The sequence below is a fragment of the Martes martes genome (assembly GCF_963455335.1).
Source record: "Martes martes genome assembly, chromosome: 8".
NCBI lineage: Eukaryota > Metazoa > Chordata > Mammalia > Carnivora > Mustelidae > Martes > Martes martes.
In genome coordinates, this window is record NC_137895.1 from 93081830 (window position 1) to 93102150 (window position 20321).

At 40.1% G+C, this 20321-nt stretch overlaps 1 protein-coding gene across 4 annotated transcripts in view; it reads left to right on the forward strand.

Moving 5' to 3' along the window:
* Positions 1 to 842: 842 nt before the first annotated feature.
* OS9 (OS9 endoplasmic reticulum lectin) overlaps positions 843 to 20321 on the forward strand; it is a 31083-nt gene continuing 11604 nt past the window's right edge. For 2 of the 4 annotated variants that reach the window (XM_080810461.1, XM_080810463.1), the window contains exons 1-5: positions 843 to 1045; positions 1462 to 1638; positions 2490 to 2553; positions 2684 to 2760; positions 2945 to 3043. In XM_080810461.1, coding sequence (XP_080666587.1) covers positions 884 to 1045; positions 1462 to 1638; positions 2490 to 2553; positions 2684 to 2760; positions 2945 to 3043 — 579 coding nt within the window. In that variant the 5' untranslated portion in view covers positions 843 to 883. The remainder of the gene's footprint in view (positions 1046 to 1461; positions 1639 to 2489; positions 2554 to 2683; positions 2761 to 2944; positions 3044 to 20321) is intronic. The other 2 variants (XM_080810460.1, XM_080810462.1) reach the window with 1 other exon arrangement.

Here is a 20321-nt window from a genome sequence, read left to right on the forward strand (position 1 = left end):
GGGATTTGTCTTTTGGACTGGTCACATTCCCCAGAGGAGTTTTTCCAAAAGTATAATCATGCTTTGTTTACCTTTGTTTAGGAATCAATTTCTAGGGTTTGCTAAGCCTGTTACCATTCCTCCATTTGTTTTCTAGCTTCTAAAATATTGCTGTTGTTGTCTCTTTTCCCTTTCTGGGCCTGGAGGATAAAACGGGAATTTGCCCCCCACCCCAACCCCAGTCTTTAACTGGATGCCACCGTTATTTCTTTAGGGTAATTTTTTTTTTTTTTGAAAGACAATTATAGGATCGTGTAGAAAGGTTTTGACACTGATTACCAGATTACCCTAAAGCTGTATGTATATGTGAAAAGAGGAATGTTTTTACATAATTGCTTTGCTACAAGTGTTAAGTAACTTTCATGGGTTTTGCGTGCACTCACCCATTGGCTTCTCTCTCACCCACTGGCTTCAATCCTCCACCTGGCGGGAGCAGTCTACAATGCAAGAAACGTCTAAAAAGAGAGAGAGAGAGAGAGCGAGCGAGCGAGCGAGCGAGCGAGAGAAAGAGACGCGCATGACAGTTAGGCGAAGAGAGAAAAATTACTTCAACGGGCCAGCGCATTAGCCCGCGCCTCTCTGGCTACGGGAGAGTACGGGAGGGGGTCTGATCTCGTCGATAATTGGTTGCCCTCTCTGACCAGTCACAAGCAGCAAGCGGTTTTGCTTGCCATCGTGGTCCGCCTCCCCCTGGGCTTCGTGACAACGTCTACAAATGGAAACAGAGTAGGTGAGAGGGACAGACTATCCAGCCAATGAGACCTTGCTGCGTTCATGGGCGGGGTGAGGCCGCTGCCAGGTTTAGGGCGGAAGGAGCTGCTCTGGGTAAGAAGGTGAACGAAAGATGGCGGCGGAAACGCTGCTGTCCAGTGTGTTGTGGCTGCTGCTTCTGGGGCTCCTGTTACCCGCAAGTCTGACTGGCGGTGTCGGCAGCCTGAATCTAGAGGAGCTGAGTGAGATGCGTTATGGGATCGAGATCCTGCCATTGCCTGTCATGGGAGGGCAGGTGAGGAGGCGTGGAGTGGCCAGGGTCTGGGGCAAGGGAAAGAGGGAAAAGGTTCAGGAAGAAGGGCAGCTGTGGAGTCTGCAGTGGTAGCCTAAGAAGAATCGGGAAGAGTAGGTAGGAGTTTTATGATGACTCTTAAGGCTCGTTGATTGAGACCCATTCCCCTGGGGCTAGGGACTGGGAGGGGTGGGGCTTCCCGCTGTCAGCTTCAGTTCCTGATCGGAGCACCCAGACTCCGCCCCGCGAGAAGTGGGAGTGCTCTCTCCCCTCACCCGCCAAACACAGCTGGAGGACTTGTGGCTCATTCTTACTTGACTGGGCTCTTCCCCAGGATCTGAAGAGGGGTCTCGTTGTTCTCTCTAATCCCAGCCTCTCTTTGCCTCCCTGCCCACCCCCCATCCTCCCTTCTTTCCCAGAGCCAAGCTTCCGACGTGGTGATTGTCTCCTCTAAGTACAAACAGCGCTATGAATGTCGCCTGCCAGCTGGAGCTATTCACTTCCAGCGTGAAAGGGAGGAGGAGGCACCTGCTTACCGAGGGCCTGGGATCCCTGAGTTGTTGAGCCCAATGAAAGATGCTCCTTGCCTGCTGAAGGTGAAAGCGATTGGGGAGGGTGGAATGAGGGCTTGGGAGCTGGCTAGCTATCTGGGAGCCAGAGTGCCCATGAATGAAGAGGATCGAGAGGACCTTGGGGGAGTTAAGAAGGCCATTAGGGGAGCAGACATATTGTACAGACAGGAAAGAAGCAAAGAATCTTGCAACCACTGATGACACTTTGCTGAATGTAGAGGAGGGTTAGGATAGAAGATCGTACGTAGAGTAATAGTTAAGCCAAGACTGAGGTGCCTGAGGAGAGTCAGTGTGGGTAGGAAGGACACTGTCCTAGAGATGCCTTCCTGGTAAAGTCACCCCCTGCCCCTGTCACTCTCTGCCCAGTATCCTATTTTATTTTCATCATAGCATTTTTCATGATCTGAAATCATCTTACCAACTGAATCATCAGTTTATTTAATTTTGCTCTGTAATGTGAGTCCATGAGGTCAGAGAATTTATCTTGTTCACGGCTGTATCCCCAGTGGCTAGAACAGCACAAGGAATGTTGTAGAAGTTCAATTAGTATTTGAATATTCTGTATTTTCCTAGTCTGAGTGCTTCAAGGATATCACGATTTCTTATCTTTATGGAAGGCAAAGAGGATTTTTAAAAAATCTTTAGAAAGGGAGGAGTGGAAAGACCACAGGTGTAAAACATACCCTAGAGGTATTTCCCCAGTCACAGAAGGAAAGCAGCCCTTGCTCCTCTCTGAGAATCTGGAGAATGGAGTGTGGAAGCAGACGGGAGGAGAAGTAGTTGAGAGGTTAAGTGTTTTGGAGCCAGGAGAGATTCAGGTTCCAAGCAGAGACATCTGCACTCTATCCCCTTGATTATTCCTTTTTTATTGTCAGACCAAGGACTGGTGGACGTATGAATTCTGTTATGGACGCCACATCCAGCAGTACCACATGGAAGGTGACTCACGCCTACATTTTCCCTAAGCCCTCAGCACCACGTCATGGAAGGTGACCTACCCTCCCAGTCCCCTTCCCTCTTGGTCCTCTTAGAAGGGAGTAATGGTGCTTCACTGTGATTTCTCTTGTAGATTCAGAGATCAAAGGTGAAGTCCTCTATCTTGGCTACTACCAATCGGCCTTCGACTGGGATGATGAAACAGCCAAGGTGGCAGGGGTCTGGGATTGGGAGAAAATGGGGTCCTGGCTGTAGACTAAGCCCTGATCAGAAGGGGAGGGGCAGAATTAGCTGACATGTTGCTTGGGGCTTGGTGGCCATTAGGACAAAGTGCCATTCTTCCTCTTTGCGGTCTTTCTTCTGCCCCCGCCCTCCTTCTTAATGTCCTCCCCAGGCCTCCAAGCAGCATCGCCTGAAACGCTACCACAGCCAGACCTATGGCAATGGGTCCAAGTGCGACCTCAATGGGAGGCCACGGGAGGCCGAGGTTCGGGTGAGTCTCAGGACAGGGAAGTTGACAATTTAGATTCTAAGGGAGGAGGGCAGGGTTGCATGTTAGACTCCAGAAGGTCTCTTCCAGACCCCAAACTCTTTAAGACTCCTTTTCCAGCTGGTAGCTGGATAGTCTGAGGCACTTAAAGTCAACACTTCCCAAATCCTTCCCTCGGATCCCCTAGCCACGCCTGTTTGTTTTTTTCCATGTTTCTTCTCTTATTACCTGACCGTCATTTCTGACTCTTCCTTTCTTCATGGAAGGACTTGTCAGTGAGGTGGTACTGGTGTAGGCACTGGGCTCTGCTCTGGGCACACAGTGGTCAGCAAACATGCAGCCCCTGCGCTCAGTCTAGACAGGAAGACATGTTAACAAAAGAACCACAGAAATGTCTGTAACTACAAACTGAGGAGCAGTGTGAAGGAAAGGAATCTAGTTTTCTCAGAATAAATGACAAAGCCTGTTCATTCTCTGTTTAGATTTCTCTGACTACTTTCTTCTTTCCTATGCTTGGTGCCTTCATCTCTCACCTGCATCACTGCCAGCAACCTCTTAACAGGTGTTCCTGATCTAGTGGTCCTGAATTGAATTCAGGCAAGCGGGTGGATGTATGGTGGGAAAGGTTCTTCAGGTGCTTCTAATGTGTATTCACAAACATAACCACCTACAGAGAACAGAATTACACACCTGACCACACACGAATTATCTTTCTGTAATACAGATTTTCACATGCAGTTGTGTTCTGGTAGTTGTTGAAGACTCTGATCACCAGGATAGAGTTGGGGGTGGGGAGAGGGGAGCCTTGATTTGTCACGTTTGCCAATATCTGTGGTATAAATATTCGTACCATGGCCAAATTCATACCATGGTCACTCTGATGTCAACCATCTTGCAACATTCCTGAACATTTACCAGTTGGCTGTTGTGAACTGGTGTGAGCTGGCTCCCATAACACCTCTATGTCAAGTGTCACTTCTCTGTCCAGTCCTGGAAAACCTTCAGTGATTCCGCCTTGCACAAAGGCTAACATCCAAATACTTCACCAAGACTGGGGTGGCCGTGGAGGTGGTGGGAAGACTTCAGATTCTGGATGTATTTTGAAGGTGGAGCCAGTAAGATTTGCTGATGGATTAGATATGGGGTGAAGTCAAGTATGACTCCAGGGTTTTTAGCTTGAGCAGCTGGAACAAGGCAACTGTCATTTACTAAAATGGGAAGGAATGGGTTTGGAGGGGAAAGCAGGTAGGTGTTAGACATATAAAGGTCAAAATGATATAAACCTTCAGTGGTGATGTCCAGTTGGTAGTTGGCTCTGTGATTCTGGAGTTCAGGGATGAGGTCTGGGCTGGAGATATAAATACTCATTGTGTTTCTGCCCCACTGGCCTTCTTTCTGTTCTGTGAATCAATGGGTCTTGTTGTTTCCTCTGCCTAAAGCTGTCTTCCTCCAGATCTGCAGGTGCTTGGTTCCATCCCCTCATTCAGGTTATATATCTCTGTGACACCTGGACAGGGAGCCCTAAAGTAGGCACGCAGAACACACCCATCCTTCTGCCCCCTTGCTGGTAAACACCTACAGTGTTTTATATTCTTGAAAGCATGTATCATTTCCTGAAATTATCTTATTTGTTTGAGTTTAATATCTCTCTCAGTCTTCCCGACTAGAATAAGCTCCAGGAAGGCAGGGAATTTTCTTTTTTAAAATTTTTTGTCTGTCTTATTTTCTGCTATATCCTTGGTGCCTGGAATGGTGCCTGGCACCAAGAAGGTGCCCAGAAATTATTTGTTGAACAAGTGATAAGGCAGTTCAAATGTCATTTATCTCATGTGAACTTTCTTGGCTAATCCAGATGGTTTCTTCAGCATTTAAAAAAATTTTTTATTTATTTAATAGAGAGAGTGACAGCTAGAGAGGGAACACAAGCAGGGGGAGTGGGAGAGGGAGAAGCAGGTCTCCCACTGAGCTGGGAGCCTGATGCGGGGCTCGATCCCAGGACTCTGGGATCATGACCTGAGCCCGAGGCAGACATTTAACCGACTGAGCCACCCAGGCGCCCCTAGTCAGCATTTCATAAACATATATCTACATCCACATATATTCACGGCTTAATCTATTTGGGCTGCTAGAAGAAAATACCACAGACTGAGTAACTTATAAGCAGAAATTTTTTTCTTACAGTTCTGGAACCTGGAAGTCAGAGATCGGTGTGCCAGTGTGGTGGAGTGAGGGCCCTCTTTCAGGTCGTAGACTTGTTGTTTATTCTCACATGGTGAAAGGGGCTAGAGAGCTCTTTTTTAAGAGCATTAATCCCATTCGTGAAGGTTCCACCCTTATAACCGAAGCACTTCCCAAAGGTTCCACTTCCTAATACCATTTTATTGGGCATAGATGTTTAGGGGGACATAAACATTCAGACCATACAACCCACAAGTATTTACACACCTGTATAATGTATTATAGCACTTACTTTATATTATTGTTTTTAAGTAGGCTCCAGACCCAGCGTGGAGCCCAGTGTGGGGCTTGAACTCACAACCCTGAGATCAAGACTTGAGTTGAGATCAGGAGTGAGATGCTTAAATGAGCCACCCATGGTCCCCTATTTCTTTATTATTATTTGTAGCTTCAGTAGGCTAAGAACCAAGGGCAAAGACTGCATTTTCCTCTCATCTATTGAACAGATGTCCTGTGCCAAGCACTGTAATAGAAACTGGGGATAAAATGGTGACTGAGAGACCTAGTCCTGCTCTCAGAAGACCGACATTAAATAAACAGCCACAACAAGCAGGATAAAGACTGACTGGTGAAGTAGATATCATAGGAGGCCACACAGTAAAGGAAATGGCCAAGTCTAGGTAAAGGGGAAGCTTTCTGGGAATGTGACCTTTGAACTGAGAGTTGAAGGCTGAAGAGTTAGTTAGTCTAGCAGTGGTAGAGGAGTGGGAGAGGGAAGAGGGCATTGAAGGTGGAAGGTATGGTAGGTGCCAAAGGCCTGGAGGCAAGAGGCAATTGATTCCTATTCACGGTGACTGGAGAGAATTGCAGGCAGGGAGTGTGGGAGGTGAGGCTCAGCAAATGTTAGGGGACAGTTTACACGTCAGAAAGCTCTGACTTTCTGTAGCTATGTTGAGGAGTTTGGACAATCTGAGAACCAAGGGGGAAGCCAGGGAAATATTTGAATCAGAATGATGACATATCCAATTTTGGTTTGGAAAGCTCACTCTGGCTGGAGTGTAGCAAATGGTTGGGAGGCCAGTTAGGAGGTGGTTGCAGCAATCCAGGTGAGAAAAGAAGGTGGCCAAGGGATAAAGAAATGTGAACTCCAGGGGAGATTAAGAGGACAGAGTCAATAGAGTAAGATTCGTAGGTTTCTGGCTTGAGCAACTGGGTAGGTGGTGGGTGGTTCCTGTTACTGAGTTAGGTATAGTAGAAAGAGGATAGGTCTGGTGAAGGAAAAGGATGATTCTGGTGTTGAGTATGATGATTTTGGTGGCTGAAGACTCAAGAGATTTCTGAGGAGGCTGTTTTATCTGTGGGTCTGGATCGCAGGAGACAGATCCAGATTGAACCCAGGGGGCTGCGAGCCATCAACATATTGGCTATAATTGGAGTCAGGGTCTGGGTAAAATCCTCCCAAAGATACAGTAAATAGTGAGAAAAGTGGAACAGAATGTTGAGGAAGCCATTGTTGAAAGCATGGGCAGAAGGGGGGATCTGCCGAGAAGAAGGGGCCAGAAAGGAGATACAGCGTCGCAACCCAAGGAGGGACTGGTCCATGGCAACAGTTGCATCTGAACCTTCAGGGAAGAGAATTAAAAACTGCTTGTAGGTGATCATGGGAATTTTAATAAAAGCAAAGCATGCATGCACAAGGAAATGAAAATTCAGACCATTGGCATGGGAACCAGATGAGAAGTTCTAAGTCCTCTACTCCAAGTCTCTCCTGAGCAGAGGTCATTGGTGATCTTTGCTACAGCAGTTTCAGGTGAAGATGTGGAAGAAGTCTGGGTGTGAAGGGGAGGGGAAAGGTGAGCCCTAGTTAGAGGGATTATGAGGTTGGGGAGAGTGGTACTTTGTTGTTGTTGTTTGTGTTTTAAGATGGGAGCATGTGTAAATGCTGTTGGGTGGACCTGGCAGAAAGGAGAGACTGAGTCACAGGAGAAAGATGGGAAAGAGAATATGGGCAGGGCCGGGAGAGGAAACAGAGGAGCAGTTACCCTGAGCGTGTGTAGGGTCGTCACAGAAATGAAAGGGTGCTGTATTTGTTGGGGAGTCGAGGTTTTAGTTGCAGACAGTTGAGGGCATTCCTATTTGGCCGTTTCTCATTTTTTAGTTCTTATATCCTGATAGACCACCCAAGTTCATTGCCTTCGTGATTGAGTAAACCTCCCCCCTCCAGGCCAACCACTGTGAAGTTCAGTCTTCCCAATGCCTCCTGGGTAGGAGCAGTGTGTATGGTGTTTGGTAAAAGTGCTGTCCCCGTGGAGTTTGGGAATGACTAGCCATCTTGAATTAAACAAATTTGGATCCCCATCTCAATTCTTATGTTAAGATTTCACAGAGATCTAAGATTTTTCCTTTTCTAATTTCTAATTATGAAACATTTCAAACTTAGAAAATAATGTCCTAGAGACCCATATATCCACTGCCAAGGGAAACAGATGTTAACATTTTGCCATCAGAAAGGAACAAAATGCTAATGATATAGTTAAAGCCCTCCCTTTCATTTCTTTCCTCTCCCTCCTCGCCAGAAACAACCACAACCATCCCCATGCATGCTTTGTACTTTTATTAGTTGTACACATATCATAGACAATACATATTGTTTTGTATTTTAAAATTATACGTTAGTGGTATCTACTTGCTTTTTCACTAATCAATGTTTGCTGTTATGTGGCATGACATGGAGATCTAGTTCAATGATTTTGATGGCTGTGTTGTGTTTCATTGTTTACTTACTATCCCTCTACTAAGGAATGGTTGGGTTTCAACTCAAATGCTCTTACACACAGTGCTGCAATGTAGGTCTCATTGTGAGTGTGCAAGAGTTTGTCCGAGGTAAAAACCTAGAAGTAGAATAACGGAGTTACCAGGAATGCATGTTTTATTGGTGAGTTTGGTGCATTGCCCATTTTTTCAATGTCTTTTTAATGTGTAGGTATTCATTTATTTTTATTATTTTTTTAGGTTATGGTAAAATGGATATGGAAGTTACCATTTTAACAATTTTTAGGTGTACAATTCAGTGGCATTAACAATGTTGTATACTTATTACCACTATTTACAGAACTTTTTCATCATTCCAAACTCTATACCCATTAAGAAATAATTCTGCATTTCTCCCCCTCCCCCACTCTCTGTTCTGCTTTCTGTCTCTATGAATTTGCTTGTTCTGGGTACCTCATATAAGTAGAATCACACATTATTAGCCCTTTTGTGTGTGTCTGGCTTATTTCACTTAGCATAATGTTTTCAGAGTTCATCCATGTTGTGGTATGTATCAGAATCTTACTTCTTTTTATAGCATATTCCTTTTGTGGAACGTTTGGTAATATTCCATTGTATTATATATGGTATTTAGCCTATCTGTTCATCTATCGGTGGGTGGATACTTTGGTGCTTCCACTTTTTGGCTATTGTGAATAATGTTGCAATGAACATTGGTGTACAAGCATGTGTTTTGAGTTCCTGCTCAAAATTCTTTTGGGGTATATACCTAGGACAGAAATATACCTCATGGTAATTCTTTGTGTAGCTTTTTAAGGAATTGCCAAATTGTTTTCCACAGCAGCTGCACTATACATTCCCACTAACAACGCACAAAAACTCCCAGTTTTTCAACACCCTCTCTGATACTTATTATTACTGGGTTTTGTAATAACCATCCTAATGGGTATGAAGTGGTATCTCATTGTGGTTTTGATTCTCATTTTTTTTTAAGATTTATTTATTTATTTATTTGTCAGAGAGAGAGAGAGAGAGGAGCGAGAGTGAGCACAAGCAGACAGAGTGGCAGGCAGAGGGAGAAGCAGGCTCCCTGCCGAGCAAGGAGCCCGATGTGGGACTCGATCCCAGGACGCTGGGATCATGACCCGAGCCGAAGGCAGCTGCCCAACCAACTGAGCCACCCAGGTGTCCCTGATTCTCATTTTCTTAATGACAAATGATGTTAAGCATCTTTCCATGTACTTATTGGCCATTTGTTTATCTTCTTTGGAGAAATGTCCATTTAAATCCTTTCCCATTTTTTAATTGAGCTATTTGTTTTTTTTTTATTGTTGAGTTGTGGGGAGTTCTTTATAGAGTCTGGATAGTAATTATTTGTCAGATATATGATTTGCAAGTATTTTTTCCCATTCTGTGGGTTTCTTTTTTACTCTCTTTTTTTAATAGGCTCCATGCCTAATGTGGGGCTTGAACTCATGACCCTGAGATCAAGAGTCACATGCTCTACCAACTGAGCCAACCAGGCACCCCTTGCTTTTTCACTCTGTTAATAGTATTTTTTCATGCATAATAGTTTTCTTTTCTGATGAGGTCTGATTTGCCCATTTTTTTCTTTTATTGCCTGTGCTTTTGGCCTTATATTTAAGAAATCATTACCTATTCCAAGGTCATGGTTGAGTTGATTTTTAAATTTTTTTAAAAATTTATTTGAGAGAGAGAGAGAATGCACAAGTTGGGGGGAGGGACAGAGGGAGAAGGAGAAGCAGGCTGCCCCCTGAGCAGGGAGCCCCATGCAGGGCTCAATCACAGGACCCCGAGATCATGAGCTGAGCCAAAGGCAGATGCTTAACCAACTGAGCCAGGAAGGCATCCCTTGAGTTGATTTTTGTATACAAAGTAAGATAAGGATCCAACTTCATTAGCTTGCACGTAAATATCCAGTTTTTCTAGCACCAATTTTTAAATCTATCCTTGTACCTTTGAATGACCTTAGTACCCTTGTTGAAAATCAAATGAGCAAGTATGTTAGGGTTTATTTCTGAGCTCTGTTCTACTCCATCGGTCAGTCTGTTTGTCTATCCCAATGACAATAGCAGACTGTTTTGATTGCTGTGGCTTTGCAGTAAGTTTTGAAATTAGGAAGTGTTGAGTCTTCCAACTTTGTTCTTTTTTTGAGATTGTTCTGTATATGAGATCCCTTGAGATTCTGTATGAATTTAAAATAGGTTTTTCTCTATAAAAAAGGCCATCGGGATTTTGATAGAGATTACATTGAATATGTAGATCGCTTTGTATAGTACTGCCATCTTAAGTTTTCTAATCCGTGAACATAGAATGTCTTTCCATTTATTTGTGTCTTCTATAATTTCTTTCTGTAATATTTTATAATTTTCCATATGCAAGTCTTTCACCTCCTTGGATAAATTTATCCTAAGTAGTTTGTTTTTTGATGCTATTGTAAGTGAAAATTTTTTAAAAATTTCCCTTTTAGCTTGTTTATTACAAATATACAGAAATACAACTAATATTTGCAGGGTGATTTTATATCCTGCAACTTTGCTGAATTCATTTATTAGCTGTAACAGTTTTTTTGTGTGTATGTTCTTTTGGATTTTCTATGTGTAATATCATATCGCTGTGAATAGAGACGATTTTATTTTACTTCATTCTTTCCAATTTGAATGCCCTTTATTTCTTTTTCTTGCCTAATTGCTCTGGTTAGAACTTCCAGTACTATGTAAAATAGAAGTGTTATAAACTGAGCATCCTTATCTTGTTCCTATTATTAGTGGAACAGCTTTTGGTCTTTCACCATTGATTATGATGTTAGCTATGGGTTTTCTTTTGCGGCCTTTATCATGTTGAGGATATTCTCTTCTATTCCTAGTTTATGAAGTGATTTTATCAGGAAAGTGTGTTGGCTTTTGTCAAATGCTTTGTTCATACCAATTGAGATGATCATAAGGCTTTTTTCTTCATTCTCTTGATGTGATGTATTGCAGTATGCAGATTGATTTTTGTATATTGAGCCATCTTTGCATTCCTGGAATAAAACCCACATAAATCATGATGCATGATGCTTTCAACATGCTACTTAATTTGGTTTGCTAGTATTTTGTTGAGAAATTTTGCATTTGTATTTACAAGGGATCTTGGTCTATAGTTTTCTTGTAATATCTTTGTCTGGGTTTGGTATCAGGGTAGTGTTAACCTCACAGAATGAGTTAGGAAGGCATTCTTTATATATTCCAGATTTACTTCCTTGGTCATCTACATTCTGTCTATCTCAGCTTGTCTCTTTCTTTTGTTCATAGTATTGCCAATGTACTTTTAATTTAAAATTTAAAAAATTCCAATATGATTAAAAATATCAATCTTTTTCTTTTAAGTTTGTATATTTTATATCTTTTGTTAATAGGAAAGGTCCTGTTTATATTTTCCAAGTTATAGAAGTTTTCTTCTCATATGTTGGACTTTAATTCAATAAATTAATTTAATTTAATATATCATGTCAGCTTGGAACCTATATATACCTATTTTTCATCTGGATAACTGACTGTCTCAGCATCATTTATTGAGCAGCCCATACTTTGTAGTGCCACATCAGGCATTTATCAGGTTGCCATATATGTGTATATTCATTTCCTTGGCTTCTCCTTTGTTTCAATAGTCTGTCTATTCTTATGCCAATACCACATTTTTTTTTAAGGACTATAGCTTTTTAGTAAGTCTTGGTATCTGATAATGGTCATTTTTTTCCTTCAGATTTCAAAACTGAGATTATTGGACAAGTTCTGTGAAAAAACTCTTGGGGATTTTAATTGGAATTACACTGAATTTTATATTAATTTGGAGAGAATTGATATTTTATGCTATTGACTGTTCATTCACTATGAACATAATGTATACTTCTATTTACTTATTGCCTTGTACTTTAGTAAGACTTTAATTTTCTCTATGAAAGCTTTTGTATATCTCATGTGAGGTTAGTTCTAGATATCTTATAGCTTTTATTTGTGTCTTGTGTGTAGGCAAATGTTTCAAGCATACAGGTACCTTATAGTTTTTGATGCTATTGTAAATGGCATCTTTTATTTTTTAATTTATTTTTCTTTATTTCTTATTTATTAAATGGATAAGATTTACTTATCCATTTGGGGGGGGCAGTGAGAGAGAGAGAGAGAGAGAGAATCTCCAGCAGACCTCTCACTGAGCGTTGAACCCGATGTAGGGCTGAATCCTAGGACCCTGAGATCACGACCTGAGCTGAAATCAAGAGTCAGATGCTCAACTGACTGGGTCACCCAGGTGTCCTGTAAATGGCATCTTTTAAAAATTACATTTTCTGATTGAATGTTGCTGGGGTATGGTCACATTATTAATTTTATATATATATATATATAAATTTTAAGATTTTATTTATTTATTTGACAGACAGAGATCACAAGTAGGCAGAGAGGCAGGCAGAGAGAGAGGAGGAAGCAGGAAGGCAGAGGCTTTAACCCACTGAGCCACCCAGGCACCCCTAATTTTATATATTGATCTTATATTCACAGCTTTACTGAACTCTCATTCCTAATAGTTTGCAGGTTCTCATGGATTTTCTCTGTGAATAATTATGTTATCTGCAAATAGCAAGACTTTGGTTTCTTCCTTTCTAATCCTTATATATTTTATTTTTCTTATACCTGCAGTACAATAGAAGTGGCTATGGTGGGCATCCTTGGCTTGTTCTGACTTTAAAGGGAATATTCCTGAAGTTACACTATTAAAATGATGTTTTCCTGTAGGCTTTTTGTAGACACCCTTTATCAGGTGAATAAAGATCCATTTTATTCCTAGTTTGGGAAATATTTTCATCATGGGTAGGTGTGGAATTTTAACACGTTTTTTTTTGTATCAAGATGGTTATATGGTTTTTCATCTTTATTTTTTAATATGGTGAATTCAACTAATTTGTTTTCTAAGATTTTTTTTTTACCCTTAGATTTCTGGAATAATTCATGGTCATAAAGTATTTTTTTAAGATTTTATTTTTAAGTAATCTCTACACCCAACATGGGGTTCCAATGACAACCCTGAGATCAAGAATCCCGTGTTCTACCAACTGAGCCAGTCAGGTGCCCCAAGAAATATTCTTAATACCTTGATATATTCAGTTTCCTAATATTTTAATTGATTTTTATAGCTGTTTTCATAAGTGAATTGGTCTACAATTTTCTTGTATTGTTTTAGTCTTGTCTTTGTATCAAGTTATATTAGCTTCATAAATGTCTTGTAAAGCTTCTCTTTTTCCTTGTTCACTGGAACAGTTTGCTGAGATAGGAATTAATCATTCTTTTTTTTTTTTTAATCTATTCTTTAAAAGTTTGGGAGAACTCTCTAAAACCACCTCGTCCCAGTATACCACAATACTGTATATTGTGTATTGTGGTGATGGTTTTTACTACTGATTTAATTTATTAAATGATAAGAGGTTTTCATATTAATGCATGAAGCATTAACAAGTTACAGTTCCATAGGACATTATTTAATTACCTAAATTTTCAAATATATTAGCATAAAATTGTAATGTTTTATTTTTTAATTTTTTAAAATTTTTTAAAAGATTTTATTTATTTGACAGAGAGAGATCACAAGTAGGCAGAGAGGCAGGCAGAGAGAGAGGGGGAAGCAGGCTCCCTGCCTAGCAGAGAGCCTGATGCGGGACTCGATCCCACCACCCTGAGATCATGACCTGAGCTGAAGGCAGAGGCTTAACCCACTGAGCCACCCAGGCACCCTATAATGTTTTATTTTTAATAATCACTTTTTATAGGTCTGTCCCCTTTTTAATTCCTAATATTGACTTTGCCTTTTCTCTTTTTGTTGATCTACCTTGCTAGAGATTTGTCTGTTAGTCCAAGAGCTGCATTTTGACTTTGTTTTTCCACTCTGTTTACTATTTCATTAACATCATTATTTTATCTTTATTATTTCTTTCCTTCTTCCTTATGTTTATTCATTTCTTTTCCAAGCTTCTTGAATTTTTTTCCACACTTAAAAAATTCTTTTTCTTTTCACTATTTTTTAATCTGAATTCAATTAATTAACATATAATGTATTACTAGTTTCAGAGGTAGAGGTCAGTGATTCGTCAGTCTTATAGAATACCCAGTGCTCATTGCATCATGTGCCTTCCTTAATGTCCATCACCCAGTTACCACATCCCGCCATCCTCCTCCCCTCCAGCAACCCTCAGTTTGATTCCTATGATCAAGAGTCTCTCATAGTTTTTCTCCCTCTCTGATTTCATCTTGTTTTGTTTTTCCCTCTCTTTCCCTATGATCCTCTGTTTTATTTATTTATTTATTTATTGATCCTCTGTTTTAAATTCTACATATGAGTGAGATCATAATGATAATTGTCTTTTTCTGGTTGAGTTTGGGCACTCAACCAACTGAGCCACCCAGGTGCTCCTCAGGGATTTTATTTGTAAGTAAACTATCCCCATGTGGGGCTCAAATTCATGACCCCATGATGGGGAGTCACATGCTCTAAGCCAGCCAGGTGCCCTGACTCAGAGATTTTTTTCTATGTTCATACAAACATTTATCTTTGAGCTCTTTCCAAATACATATATAAATAGCTTCCTCTTCTTCCCTTCCTCCTTCCTTCCTCCCTCCCTCCCTCTTTGTTTCTTGCTTTTTTTCCTTTTTGTCTTTGTATTGAGGTATAACTGACATATAACATTATATTAGTTTCAGGTATATGATATAATATCTCAGTATTTTATGTATTGCAAAATGATCACCACAGTAAGTCTAGTTAACATCTGTCAACCATACAGTTACAGTTTTTTTTTCTTGTGATGAGAACTTGTAGGATCTACTCTCTTGGCAACTTCCAAATATGTAATATGGTATCATTAAATATAATCACATACTGTACATCCCTGTGACTTATTTATTTTATAACTGGATGTTTGTACCTTTTGGCTCCCTTCACCCATTTTGCCCATCACTCCCTTGTTCTTTTTATTTTTTTTAAAGATTTATTTATTTATTTGAGAGAGAGGAAAAAAGTGCAAGAAGGGGTAAGGGTGGAGGAAGAGGGAGAGAGAGAGAGTCCTCAAGCAGACTCTCTGCAGGGCCTGGAGCCGGACCCGGGGCTCAATCCCAGGACCCTGGGATCGTGATCTGAGCTGAAATTAAGGATGCTTAACTGACTGAGCCACCCAGGCGCCCCACTCTTGTTCTTTTTTATAGTTGCTATTATTCTCTTATACACTGTGCTATCATTTGACTAAATAGTTCCCTGTTGATGGACATTTAGGTTGTTTTAAGTCTTACTAGCACAAAAGTGCTACAGTGAATAACCTTGTACCTACAGAATATATGTAGGTTAAATTCCTGGAAGTAGACGTGTGTGATTCTGATACATACTGCCAAGTTACCCTGCTTAGGTAAATTACTCTGCCTCCAGCAATGTATGAGAATGCCAGTTCCCCTACAGCTCTGCCAACCCAGAGTATTTTTAAACTTGTAGATTTTGGCCAGTCATCAAATAGGCATCAGATAAGCAGTGCTTTCTTGGTATCATTTTAACTTACATTTATCTTAGGAAAAGGTAAATAATCTTACTCCTATTTAAGAGCCATTTCTCTTTCAGCCTTTACTCTTCTTTCAACCATCCAACTTCTTTGCTCATTTTCCTAATGGATTGTTGTTCTCTTTCTTCTAAACTTATAAGAACTCTTTGTATAATAGATTGTCCCTTCATCCATAATAGAAATTGCAGGATGCTTCATTCACTTTCTCCTTTCCTAATCATGCATGGAGAAAGCTGTCCATATCCAGTGTTTCCATTTTCATTGTTACTTGCACTTTGCTCGAGAACTTATTTTAGATTTATGCTTTTTATATTTCTAAACAGCTGTGTTTTATTTTTGTTGTTTTTATATAATTGCTATTGATTTCTCATTTTATGCTGTTGTGTCAGTGATTCGTTGGGGATTATTGACTTTCTCTGGTGAACTTTAAAAAATTGTCCTGGTGTGCTCGAAACCATGTGTTTTCTCTATTCAGTTCAAGACTAATTGTTTTGGTCAAGTTTTCTACTAATTTTGTTTTGTTCCAGTGGCCAGTTATTGAAAGAGGTATATTAAAATTTTCACCGTGATGGTGGATTTGGTGATTTTGTTAAATTTTCCTTCCTCATTTTGAGGCTGTGGTAGATGCATATAAATTCAGAATTGTGATATCTTCATGGTAAATTATTCCTCTTCTATTCTTCTTGTCCTTAATGTTGTGGTCATTTTTTTCCACATCACATTAAAAAAAAAAACTGAAATATACCACAATACATAAAATGGTATAAAACATGCATCTGTCATGTCTGGATGAATAAAGGAAATACCCATCCAATCGCCTTAGGTTATGAAAGAATGCTGAGAGCAACTTAAAAGTTCCCCTGTGCCCCCACACAACACATCCCTCTCTCTCCCTTTACCACAGAGATAACAGCTCTCCTAATTTTGTGAGGAGAAATCCTTTGCTTTTCTCTAGAGTTTTGCCATCTGTGTATGCATCTCATTTAATTTAGCCTCCTTCTTCTGAACTTTATATAAATGGTATCATATTGTATGAAAACATGCAGAGTGCAAGGAAATCTGGGGTTTGAGATCCAGCCCTGTCAAGGGTGGGAGCTGTGGTGCACACGCTTGTAGGCCTGTAGCATATTCCTTTGTGTAGTTCGTCATCTTTTCATCCGGATTACCTTTCACAGACATTTGGGTTGTTCCCAGTTTTCTGCTATTACCAAAACCTGCTGCTATGTACAACATTCTTTTAAGTGTCTCCTAGTATGAAGTGCAGGGATCTCTTGAATGAGAGTTTTGTCTGGGTGAACCATTGCCGTGTCATAGAATATGAAGGTGAGCCCCTATTCTACTTTATTTGGCATTGCAGGATATTTTCCTAAGTTTTGGTTCCCATTCATATTCTTACTGCAGTATGACTTCCCAGCATTCCACGTCCTGGCCAATCTTAATTACTGGACTTTGAAATTTTTACTGGTTTATTGGCTGTGTCATGGTCCCTCATGATGAATTTAATTCGCCTTTCACTGATTCCTAAGAACTGATCATTCTTTCAAGAATGTATTAATATGGAACTGATTTAAACTAGTGTACTTAATTGATATCCTAATATTAAGCCAAAGCTTCATTTGAAATTAAATGCTCCATTGATTTTCTAATGTTAAACCAATTTTGCATTGCTGAGATGAACCCAGTTTGGTCATATGTATTATCCTTGACTATTCTTTTTAGAACTTGCTGGATTCAGTTTGCTGCTTTTTAAAGGACTCTGTATATATATCTCTTGAAAGAGACTGACTTGTCGTTTTTCCTTCTAGTTCCATCCTTATCAAGTTTTGGTAACAAGGTTATGCTCGCCTCAAAAGAGATGAGTTAAAAAATGTTCTCACTTTTTCTATACTCCAAAGAATGTTTAAGATTGCAGTTTTTAAAAAATATTTTATTTATTTGACAGAGAGAAATCACAACCAGGCAGAGAGGCAGGCAGAGAGAGAGGAGGAAGCAGGCTCCCTGCGGAGCAGAGAGCCCAATGCCAGGCTCGGTTCCAGGACCCTGAGATCATGACCTGAGCCGAAGGCAGAGGCTTTAACTCACTGAGCCACCCAGGTGCCCCAAGATTGCAGTTTTTTTAAAAGTAGGCCCACACCAGCGTGGGGCTTGAGCTCATGACCCTGAGATCAAGACATGGGCTGAGATCAAGAGTCAGACTCTTAACTGGCTAAGCCTCACAGGTGCCTCAAGATTGTAGTCTTTTAGTCCTTGAGTATTTGCTAGAATACACCTGGAAAAACATGTTGGTCTACATTGTCATTGTGGGAAGACTTTCAACTTGTTTTTCTTTAGTAATTTTAGGAATATTCAAAGTTTTCTGTTTCTTTGTGTCAGTTTTTAAATGTGTTTTTTTTTAGGAATTTATCCATTTCATCTGATTTTTCAGATTTATTGTCATAAAGTTGTTCATGATACCCTTCTATTATCTTTTTAATCCCTGTGGCATCTGTGATTGGGTTCCGCTTTCCATTCCTCAGGGGTTTTGTTTTGTTTTGTTTGCCTGTTTTGCTACTGGTCAGTCTCACCAGAGGTTGGTCAGTTGTATTACTCTTTTTAGAGAACCAACTATTTTGGCTCTGTTGAGTTTCTGTATTGTGTTTGCTTTCTATTTTATTAATGTCCAGTCTTTATTTTCCTTCCTTCTGCTTTCTTGAGTTTATTTTACTATTCCATTTTTAACTTCTTGAAATGAATGCTAAACTCCTTCATTTTCAGCTTTTCCTTTTTAGTAAACATTTCTTATAAATTTCTCTCTAAGCACTACTTTAGTTATTATAAATTTTTATGGCTATTTTAAATTTCTTTACCTAAATTTCTTTTTTTTTCAACCTCCCTCCCCTCCAGCAACGCTCAGTTTGTTTCCTATGATCAAGAGTCTCTCATGGTTTGTCTCCCTCTCTGATTTCATCTTGTTTTATTTTTCCGTCTCTTCTCCTATGATTCTCTGTTTCATTTCTTAAATTCTACATATGAGTGAGATCATATGATAATTGTCTTTTTCTGTTTGACTTATTTTGCTTAGTGCAATACCTTCTAGTTCCATCCACGTTGTTGCAAATGGCAAGATTTCATTTTTTGATGGCTGAGTAGTAGTCCATAGTATACCTATACCTCATCTTTATCCATTCTTCTGTTGATAGACATCTGGGCTCTTTCCATAGTTTGGCTATTGTGGACATTGCTATTATAAACATTGGGGTGCACATGCCCCTTTGAATCACTACATTGTATCTTTGGGGTAAGTACCCAGCAGTGCAATTGCTGGGTCATAAGATATCTCTATTTTCAACTTTTTGAGGAGCCTCCATACTGTTTTCCAGAGTGGCTGCACCAGCTTGCATTCCCACCAACAGTGTAGGAGGGTTCCCCTTTCTCCACATCCTCACCAACATCTGTCATTTCCTGACTTGTTAATTTTAGCCATTCTGACTGGTATGAGGTGGTATCTCATTGGTTTTGATTTGTATCTTTTTTTTTTTTTAAAGATTTTATTTATTTATTTATTTGACAGAGAGATCACAAGTAGGCAGAGAGGCAGGCAGAGAGAGAGGGGGAAGCAGGCTCCCTGCTGAGCAGAGAGCCCGATGTGGGCTCGATCCCAGGACTCTGGGACCATGACCTGAGCAGAAGGCAGAGGCTTAACCCACTGAGCCACCCAGGCGCCCCTTGATTTGTATCTTTATCTAAATTTTAAATGGATAATACTTTCCCATGATTCAAAACTTAGAAAATATAGAAATTTTTGTACTAGGAAAACTCCCCCTCCCAGACTAACTTCCCACCTGCTCAGTTCCCATGGTGCCCGCCCACTCCCTGCAGGTCACCTTGCTCTTAGTGTTTTATGCATACTTCCAGCCTTTCTTTGTGGTTCACAAGCAGTTATGACTAGAGAATCTCATTTCTTTTTCTCTCTTTTTTTTGTACACAACATACTGTATATTAAACACACGTTCTGCACCTTGTTTTTACATATCTTGACAGTAATTCTTAGAGATCTTTCAATGGCCTCATATCTAGAGCTTTTTAAAAATTTTTACGTCTGCATATTATATGGATGGATGAATGTTCCATCATTTTGTTATCATTGCTGTGCTGAGTAAATAGTTTTCCATCTACTTTTTGTTGTTACTAACAGATTATTACATTATATGTATATTCATGTGTAAATATATCTTGAAAGCATAAGTGCTGGGTACAGATTAAATGTATTTAAGATTGTCCTTGTAAAACCTTTATTTTGGAAAGTTGGAAACATATAAAATCATAGATAATTGTACAATGACCCCATGTGATCATCTAGTTTCAACAAATATGGCCAGTTTCATTTTATCTATCTTCTTGCCCACCTCACTTCACTACCTCCTCTACTCTCAGACTACTTGGAGGTAAATTACAGATATCATTTCATCCATAAATATTTCTGTATTTATCCCTATAAGGTTAAAGCTCTTTTAGGGGCCCCTGAGTGGCTCAGTCAGTTAAGTGTCCGACTCTTGGTTTCCGCTCAGGTCATGATCTCTGCTTAGCATGGAGTCTGCTTGAGATTCTGTCTCTCCTTCTCCCTCTGCCCCAACCCCCTCTCACACGTTCATTCTCTCTCTCTCAAACAAATAAATAAATCTTTTTAAAAAAACACTTTTATAAACATAACTACAATACACTGAAGATTAACAGTAACTCCTCATTATTATCAAATATTCA